Source organism: Conger conger, chromosome 16 (assembly GCF_963514075.1).
Source record: "Conger conger chromosome 16, fConCon1.1, whole genome shotgun sequence".
Lineage (NCBI taxonomy): Eukaryota > Metazoa > Chordata > Actinopteri > Anguilliformes > Congridae > Conger > Conger conger.
In genome coordinates this window covers 15,741,607-15,751,606 of record NC_083775.1, presented here as the reverse complement: position 1 = coordinate 15,751,606, position 10,000 = coordinate 15,741,607, and the positions used below count along the sequence as shown (strand labels likewise).

At 52.1% G+C, this 10,000-nt stretch overlaps 1 protein-coding gene across 1 annotated transcript in view; it reads right to left on the bottom strand.

Moving 5' to 3' along the window:
* Window positions 1-10,000, bottom strand: part of abca3b (ATP-binding cassette, sub-family A (ABC1), member 3b) — a 47,197-nt gene that overhangs the window by 2,939 nt on the left and 34,258 nt on the right. The window contains exons 18-27 of the mRNA XM_061223797.1: window positions 9,642-9,840; window positions 9,032-9,338; window positions 7,500-7,776; window positions 6,337-6,541; window positions 4,526-4,745; window positions 3,590-3,748; window positions 2,886-3,058; window positions 2,224-2,358; window positions 523-717; window positions 1-181 (exon numbers count right to left, since the gene is read on the bottom strand). The exon at window positions 1-181 is cut by the window's left edge and continues 7 nt beyond it. Coding sequence (XP_061079781.1) covers window positions 1-181; window positions 523-717; window positions 2,224-2,358; window positions 2,886-3,058; window positions 3,590-3,748; window positions 4,526-4,745; window positions 6,337-6,541; window positions 7,500-7,776; window positions 9,032-9,338; window positions 9,642-9,840 — 2,051 coding nt within the window. The remainder of the gene's footprint in view (window positions 182-522; window positions 718-2,223; window positions 2,359-2,885; window positions 3,059-3,589; window positions 3,749-4,525; window positions 4,746-6,336; window positions 6,542-7,499; window positions 7,777-9,031; window positions 9,339-9,641; window positions 9,841-10,000) is intronic.

Genomic DNA, 10,000 nt, shown 5'->3' with positions numbered 1-10,000 from the left:
CTCGGATCAGCTTGTCGGCGTGGGGCTCCAGCAGCAGGGAGCGCAGCACGTTCTCCACACAGCCGCTGACGTACTTCTCCGGGATGCCCCTCAGCCGGGCGTACATGCTCAGCGTCTCCCGGCCCGTCATGTGATCCAGCAGCGCGTCAAACTGCGGGCAGTAACCAATCCGCTGCTGCACCTACGGGGTTCAACCAAACAAAAATACTTCAGATAACCAAAACTACTTATTTTAGCCAATCAATATCTCTGGTTTCATGAACCCGGATGCTCCCACCACAAGCGCACAACACTGGGGAGGAGGCAAGGAACCTCGAGCCTGTTTTGCAAATCAAATAATAATATGTAATACAGCATGAGGCTTGACAGACTACAACTCCAGATGGTCAATGAACATGCTATCAACCCCTATTGGTACGGTACAACATTAAAACTGTATATAAATGGCTTAAAGTACAACTTATCTTGATGCCAAAGGCTGCGTCATTTAAGCATGGATGTACGGATGAACGCTCTGTTTACCTTCTTGATGTCCCTCAGTATGCTGTAGCCGTCGATGTAGGCGTCCCCCGAGGTGACCGCCTCGTCTCCCGTCAGCATCTTGAAGGTGGTGGTCTTCCCGGCTCCGTTGAAGCCCAGCAGGCCGAAGCACTCCCCCTTCCCCACGGCCAGAGAGAGCCTGTCCACTGCCAGCAGGGCCTGTCCACTGCAGTACACCTGAGAGGAGGAGACGCCATGTTCTCAAAGAGCGCACGTACAGACAGACACACAGACACACAGACACACAGACACACAGACACACACAGAGCCTGTCCACTGCAGTACACCTGAGAGGAGGAGACGCCATGTTCTCAAAGAGCACACACACACAGGTGAGGCGCACGCACACACACGCGCATGTATGTACATGTATGCACACACATACATACACAAACACACAAGCGCACACACATACACATGCGCACACTGTACAAATATGCACACACACACGCAAAAACACACACATATGCAAACAAGCACACGCACACATACACACACACGTACATATACATATGTGCACACACATACACAAAGACACGCATATGCAGCTGGGCGCACACACACACACACACACACACACACACACACACACATACATACACACCTCGTACGCAAATACTCGCATTCACAAACACGCACAAGCACGTACTCACACGGAAAACGCACACACAGAAAACGTACAAGTAACACTATGTGATTATCCCCTTTCAAATGTCGAGTTCACCGCTTCACATAATTGCCACCGACTTGTCTTTATGAGTATAATGACTGGCATTATGCAAGCTGAAATGAGGGAGAGAACAGAAAATCATTATGAGGCTTTATTCCTTTCAGTGCCACTGCAGAGCTGCACCAGGACCTGACTGAAATGAGTAAGTGAAAATGAAATCACTGTGGGTTCCTTTGACTGGCTCTCTCTCTTTCAGACTCGGTTTTGTATCTTTCGCTTTTTATTCAGACAGGCAGAGAGGGGAACAGACAGGGAAGGGATCGCAGCTCAGAAGGCGGCACAATCGAACCCCTGCCTGCGCAGTGGGATTGGCATACGGCTCGAGAGTCGACCACCATCCAGACCGTGCTACACGTCTCGCCTACGCTCACACAGATTTGGATTTTGAAGTGTCAGCTCCGAGCGACAACCAACTACCCAGAGCCCCCACACCCTCATACAACTTATACAATGACTCACCTATCTGATCAGACAGCGTAAAAACGATAAATGATAAAAAGGTGAGAATTGACAGTGCCTCCTACAGGTGGGAGGGGGCAGTGCAGCCTCTGCTCGGGGCAGTTCTATTGACTCCACACTGCCTACTACTGATGCCCTGAATCCTGCCCACTAAAGTACATACTGCACCCTAACGAGGACCCTTCAGGACTTGCTCTCGTATTTTAGCCTGAGCATTACTTTTTTAGTAAGTACTATTCTCAACCATGACATTACTGCGGTTTGATACTAGATTAACCACATAGTACGTCAGAGAAACGGTGACTGACATGCGCGCACTCTCACACTCACACTCACACTCACACTCACACTCACACTCACACTCACACTCACACTCACACTCACACTCACACTCACACTCACACACACACACACACACACACACACACTCACACACTCACACACTCACACACTCACACACTCACACACTCACACACTCACACACACACACACACCTTGCTGAGCTCCTGCACGATGAGGGGACTCCCCACCATGGACTCCACCATGGGGTGGCACTCCAGCACCCTCTTCCTCTCCTCCGCCACGTCCCTGTCCTCCGGCAGCAAGGCCGAGTCTCCCACCAGCAGCACCTGCGCAGCAACACACCCGAAATAAGATCAACCTCTTCTGGTCTTTTCCCTCCTCCAGTTCATGCACTTTCCGGTTCGTCTGAGCATTGAGTTAGCATTTCTGAGCCATGGGTTCCCTCAGTAGATTTTCAACACTACTATTAACAATTGCAGCATTTCGCCGAAGCCCTGACTAAAGTTCCATACCAGCTCCCGCCTGCATGTCACAGTTGCAGTTTCAACACAGCAACTTGTGAGCGACTAACTTTTTAAAGCACATAAATTAATGGTCGACATATTACTTCACAGTTGGCGGGGTGTAATTTATGTCGTAGAACAAAATGGGAAATCCCTCTGGGAATATTCCGAGCGGGCCTACAAAAACACGCCGTTACCGTGACGGTCGAGTCGGGTGTGCGTTCCTCTCCATTCGTCACAGTCCGAGAGACACTCAGGCCTGATGGTGGCATCGCCCCCCCCCAACCCCCAGCTCTTACCCGAGGTTACTGTCCCAGTCACGTAAAGATAACACCCTCCACCCCTCTCACCGTCTTCCTCCTCCTGAAGAGGGCGCTGATGTGCCGGCGCAGGGTGTGTAAGCTCTGCATCTCGATGACGAAGAGCAGCGTGATGAAGACCAGGCCCTGCAGCCACATGGCCGCCATGAGGCGTCCCACGCCGGGCTCGGCCAGGGCGAAGTAGTCCTCCTGGAAGGTGACGTCTGAGGAGGAGCGCAGAGGCCAAACGTCCTTTAGCACAGCAGCCAGGAGCGCCTCGCATGTAAACAGTGCACCTGGGGCTCCAGGTCTGCACCCTTCCCCCAGGTCTGCACCCTGCCCCCGTCTACATCACACCCAGTCAGCAGACGCCCTCATCCAGAGCTGCTTACGCAACAATCAATTTTCGATATGCATTCAGTCAGCACTTTATTAGGTACACGTGTACACCACCTCAAGGCAAAACGCCTTGTTAATGCGAGAGGTCAGAGGAGAAGGGCCAGACTTGTTCAAGCTGACAGGAAGGTGAAATGAGCCCAAATAACCATGCATTACAACAGTGGTATGGAGAAGAGCATCTCTGAACACACGACACATTTAACCTTGAAGTGGATGGTCCACAGCAGCAGCAAACAAATAAGTCAAATAAAAAAAAGTCTATTAAATACCTAATAAAGTGCTCACTGAGCCCAGGTGAGCGTCTACGTGCCCCTGGCCCCAGGTGAGTGTCTACGTCCCCGGCCCCCTGTACTCACTCAGTAATGCACAGAAGGCGCGCGCCATGGGACTGGAGGTGCAGACGGAGATGATCTCGTAGTTCTGGTAGAACTGGCTGAAGGACATGCCCAGGCAGTAGTTCGGAAAGAGCAGGAAGACCTTGTCCAGCAAGTAGGCCAGATGCTGCAGGTTTAACTCTGAACAGGTAGAGAGGGAGAGAGGGAGAGAGGGAGAGAAGGAAAGAGGTAAAGATGGGTCATGGCCGCACCGGCAGGACTAACGGGATGGGGTGGTTCTAATCCCGGTGTAGCCACAATAAGATCCGCACAGCCGTGGGGCCCTTGAGCAAGGCCCTTAACCCTGCATTGCTCCAGGGGGGACTGTCTCCTGCTTAGTCTAATCAACTGTACGTCGCTCTGGATAAGAGCGTCTGCCAAATGCCAATAAAGTAATAATGTAAAAATGTGGCACTAATTCACTGCTATTTCCTCACACACAGACAGACATACACACACACTCAGGGTTCTCCTCTGCCAGTAATCCATAATCCTTCCTAATACTACCGAATACTTTCCAATAATTCCCAATGCATCCATCATTGGGAATTATCACTTGGATAATCCCCAATCATCTATTAGATACTTCCCATTACCTTCTAATATTTCCCAGGACTCCTCCAATACTCCCAAATACTTCCCAGTAATACCCAATACTTCCCAAGTATTGGGTATTAGGATCTTGTTAGATCTTAGGATCTAACAAGTACTTAGGATCTAACAAGTATTACCATCTAATAATGTCCATTGCTTTCTATTGCGTCCAACATTCCAAGATACTTCCTAAGACTGCCAACTCTCTAATACGTCCCAAGAGTTCCCAAACACTCTCTAGTCCTTCAAATAATTCTCATACTTCTCAAAACCTTCCTTGCTAATAGTTACCCCCCGACACTCCCCGAGAGCGTGTGGCCTCACCGGGGATGGTCATGATGGTGACGGTGAGGAAGGTGGCGGTTCCGCTGATGATGTTGAAGACGGTGAGGCGGGTGTAGGCCGTGGCGGCGCTGGAGAACAGGAAGCTCAGCAGGTACATGAGCGGCACCACCGCCCAGCCGTACAGCAGCAGGAACAGCAGCACGTCCGCCAGGTGACCGTCCTCCGTGAAGGCCCGCACCCCGAAGGCCCTGAACACCACCTGGGGAGAGGGAGAGGAGAGGGAGAGGGAGAGGGAGAGGGAGAGGGAGAGGAGAGGAGAGGAGAGGAGAGGAGAGGAGAGGAGAGGAGAGGAGAGGAGAGGAGAGGAGAGGAGAGGAGAGGAGAGGAGAGGAGGAGGAGGAGGAGGAGGAGGAGGAGGAGGAGGAGAGGAGAGACAGGCAGAGAGGTAGAGAGGTAGAGAGGTGAGAGAGAGAGGAGGAGAGGGAGAGGAGACGGAGAGGGAGAGGAGAGGGAGAGGAGAGAAGGGGAGAGGAGAGAAGGGGAGAGGAGAGGGAGAGGAGATGGAGAGGGAGAGGAGGAGAGGAGAGGGAGAGGAGAGACAGGCGGAGAGGTAAGAGAGAGAGAGGAGGAGTGAGAACAAGAGAGGAGGAGAGGTGGGAATGAGAGAGAGGAGGAGAGGTGAGAAAAGCGAGAGTGAGAGACAGAGAGGGAGGAGAGGAGAGAGGAGGAGTGAGAACGATAGAGGAGAGGTGAAAAAAGCGAGAGAAAGAATGAGAAACAGAGGAGAGGTGAGAGAGAGAAAAGAAGTGAGAATGAGAGAGGAGGACCGGTGAGAAAAGAGAGAGACAGAGAAAGAGGAGAGTTGAGAAAGAAAGGAGGAGTGGTAAGAGAGAGAAGAAATGAGAGAGCAGGTCATTTCCCCACCTGAATTCACCACATCCTCAACACATCAATTTTAAGCCCCTCAGCACTTCACCAAATTAAGCCCGGTCTAAGGCACAGCCTCAGTCAGCATGTTAACGATCAAGCTCAGAGCTTATGAGGACATTGTTGTTCACCAATATCCTGAATCTCAATACAATCTCTACAACACCGGGCAGAGCGAGCCCATACATAATCAATACGGATGACTAACACTCAGCACCGCCTGAAATACTCTCAAATACTTTGTAAGATGTTGTTGATGAAACATACAGAAGTGTACGATGACTCAATGGTCCCCAAAAGAAAAAGAAAAAACACCTACTATACGTAACACACAGGTATTCATACGTCAAAGCAAACACTTCCCTTGCAAAATTCACCGCACCGTTTCTGCGCATGCAGGATGTCTTTATTCAAAGAATGACAGTATGTCATGGTGACATTTTACATGAATGGCAGGCGCTCTTATCCAGAGCGACGTACAACAAAGTGCAAAGTGCATACCAATAACCAGGGATAAGTGACATATTAAGTAAGGGGTCTGTCACAGTAAACGTGTTTGGTTATAAAGTGGGTTGCGGTTGGGAAGAGGGTTTGCAGTTGGGAAGAGGGTTCAGTTTGCGGTTGGGAAGAGGGTTCGGTTTGCGGTTGGGAAGAGGGTTCAGTTTGCGGTTGGGAAGAGGGTTCAGTTTGCGGTTGGGAGGAGGGTTCAGTTTGCGGTTGGGAAGAGGGTTCAGTTTGCGGTTGGGAAAGAGGGTTCGGGTTGCGGTTGGGAGGAGGGTTCAGTTTACGGTTGGGACGAGGGTTCAGTTTGCGGTTGGGAAGAGGGCTCAGTTTGCGGTTGGGACGAGGGTTCAGTTTGCGGTTGGGAAGAGGGTTCGGTTTGCGGTTGGGACGAGGGTTCGGTTTGGGAGGCGCTCACTCACCAGCATGAGCACGCAGGGCAGCAGGAAGTTGACCAGGTCCCAGAGGAGAGCGGAGAACCAGAAGTTGGAGAGGTAGACCCCGCTGACCTGCTGCACGTGCTTGGACTTGAGGGAGCGCTCTGACACCAGCAGCAGGGCGAAGGTGCTGGAGAGCGACGCCATGCCATACATCAGGTTTATGGCGATGGCAAAGCCTGTCTGACTCCTGAGGGAAGAGAGAGGGGGGAGGAGAGGGCCGAAAACGAGGAGAGGCGTCAGGAGAGGCGTCAGGAAAAGCCTCTTTCGCCGCAAAGCTCGAAGACCGCCACCATTCGCCTCCACGCCATCTCTAGAGTGCGAATGGTTCCACCCCCGCCAACTCCACGGTTACCATAGGAACCTTTTAGAGGGGCTTCAATGCCACCTCACCGGTAGTAAAAGGTTTTAGAACACAACAGCAGGCCGATATTGCTGAGAAAACCAACCTTGGAGCAACTTTTCAGGAAATGAGGAACGACTGATTACGTTTGCCATATTTCAGTTTCATGGCAGTTTCAACAAAGTGTAGAAAAGTGTCAGAGCCGAAAAGTGTGTGCGTGCGTATGCAAAGCACGATGCAGGCTTTCTCTCTCTGGCTCTAGTCTTACGCATGAAGGCACCACAACACTCAACACTGGAACAAGAGTGGGTCAGTGTTCTGAGATCTTAAACAAGGGCACAGCAACTGTTGCTATGGGTTCATTCCAATCGCTTATTGTTCTCCTCTTTTATATTTTTCTTGCAATTTTTTCTACTCCTAGCCCCACCCATCGGGAGAAGCTAGAAAAATAGCAGAGAAAAAGAAGTGAAGTCAAAATCATGAAAACGGTTATTTGGCAAATGGATTGCTCCTTCAAACGTCAGATCGAAGCCACGTCAGTTACAGACATGGCAAATGGGGAGAGGTGGATCCATAGGTCGATCATTTATACATCAGACTTTCTGAAAAAATACTTCTGAAAAGGAAGCACTTTAGGTTTCCTTCCTCAAAGGCAACTTCTCCTACTAGCTCCTGGAAGGAACATTTAACAGGGCAGGAATGTCCTTAAAGGAGGAGAAAGAAAAGCGATTGGAATGAGCCCCATGTCAGCGGGGCGGAAGCGGCCTGTGATTGGCCGGCCGCCCTGGGGGGTGGGGCTACGCACTCGGTGAGTTCGCTGTGGGCGGTCTCCGACGCGTTGCGGGGCATGGGGGCGTTCCCCGCCTGGATGGAGGCGTGCGGTCCCGCCAGCATCCGGTAGAGGGCGTTGTCGAGCAGCAGCAGGGCGGTTGCCGGGGTGTGGTAGCCCTGGTTGTTGAAGTAGGCGGTGGCCTCGGCGAATGAGCCCGAGCGGTGACCCCTGAAGGCCACGCCCACCACGCAGTGCTCGTTGAAGGCTCCGCCCTCTTCCTGAGACGCGCGGAGAACGTACTGAGGGAGGTCTGGAGGAGGGGGGGGGAGAGGAGGAGGTCAGGCACGCCAACCACACGCACACACCTGGACACGTGCACACACACACACGCACCCGGACACGCGCGCGCACACACACACACACGCACACACACACACACGCACACAGCACACACGCACACGCACACACACACACGCACCCGGACACGCACGCACGCACGCACGCACGCGCGCACACACGCACACACGCACACACGCACACACGCACACACGCACACACCTGGACACGTGCACACACACTCGCGCACACACACACCCACACGCACGCACCTGGACACGTGCACACACACTCGCGCACACACACACCCACACGCACACACACGCACCTGGACACGTGCACACACATGCACACAAAGGCACACTGAACATATTTTCCACACAAATGCTTCATCAGAGCTTTACTTCCAGACGTTGAACTATTTTCAAGGGAAATACACATTCCTCTACAGCAGCGATCCTGGTGGGCCGCAGGGTGTGCTGGTTTTTGTCGTCAGCTTAACTGATCGACTACAGCAGCCGAGTATAGTTGCCCTCACCGGGTGTCCTGAGTCTGAAACTGTAGCTGACATTAAGGCAAAGACCAAAGCCGGCACGCCCTGCCGCCCAGGACATCACAACGGCAGGTAAACGGACAGAACAGGGCTGAACTAGCATTGCTGAACACAAGTGTGTTCCCTGAGCAGCCTTGCCTGTGTTTTAACCTTTACTCAACGGTTTCTACACTGTTTTTCTAAATTATGCGTGTTCTAGAACTCATTGCTCACAATTAGCAGTAGTCATAGTGACGTCAGCTTTGTAATCAAATCACTTATTTAGTGATCTCACACCCAGGGCAGGGGTCAGAAGCCCTGGTCCTAGAGAGTGCAGGGTGTGCTGGTTTTTGTTTTCACCTTAAAAATCAGCAACCGATTCAGACCGAGGAAACCCTCTCAGTCCCAATAGTGCCATATGGTACTCAATACCTTAAATTCAACCAATCAAAATTAGTACTATACAAGAAGCCGTATTAAAACCCTACTAAATTCTCTCAACTTTCTCAATTGGAATTTGGCTGGAGCCAGCTCATACTGGTCTTGGGACTGAAAGCATTAACTGCGTAAGCGACTGCTTTCATCGATCAATTAAGTGCCGAGTAACAACTCCAGCGGGCACACCCTGCGGCCCTCCAGGGCCACGGTTGCCGTCCCCTGCCCCAGGCGTAACCGGGGGGCGGAGCTGGGGGCTCACCGCTGATGTTCCTGCACGTGGCCTTCTGAGCGGGGAGCTGGGAGGCGTAGCTGGCGGCGAAGGCGGCCGCCAGGGGCCCCGCCCCGGGCTCCAGGGCCACGGGGACGGTGGTGGGGCCGTAGCGGCTCAGCGCCAGGGGCAGCTGGGGCAGGTCGCGGTGCCCGGGAAGGATCTGAGCCACCACCAGGGCCAGGACGGTGAAGATGAGCGGAACCAGGAACTGCGCCACCATCACCTTCCAGTTCCGCCAGCTGTACAGCGCCCTCTTCAGGAACATGGCGTAGAACTGCTGCATGTACAGCCTGGCCTGCAGGGCGGCGACGGAGAGCCCGGGGGGGAAGACGGAGAGCAGAAGAGTGTGAGGAAAGTAGAAGAAATATATTTAAGGAAAGCATTGGGAGAACGAGATTAAAATATACTCACATTTACTTTAAGTATATATAAATATACGTACATTTTCCATTTGTAATAATATACTCTATATACACATACAGTGTATATACAAACATACAGACACACACACACTGCACATATATTTACGGTACTGTAATTGGCTGTGTTATAGATATCTACACGTGAGAATATCACATGTCTGGCCGGACAAGCTCACCCCCGTGTTGAGCTTGATGTTGGAGCAGTCCTCGGAGATGAGCGTGCCGCTGTCGGTGAAGTCCGTCACGTCCGTCATCCCGCTGATGCTGCTGGCGTCGTCCACGCTCCAGTCATGTGACCGGCGCTCGTGCTGGTACTGCAGCGCCGGCAGCTGGATGGCCTGGAGGTCCAGACTGGAGTCCACCAGCTTCCCCACCCTGCGCAACACACGCGCGCGCACGTAAATATACAACACACTTAACTATACAACACACACACGTAAATATACAACACACTTAACTATACAACACACACACGCGCACGTAAATATACAACACACTTAACTATACAACACACACACGCGCACGTAAATATACA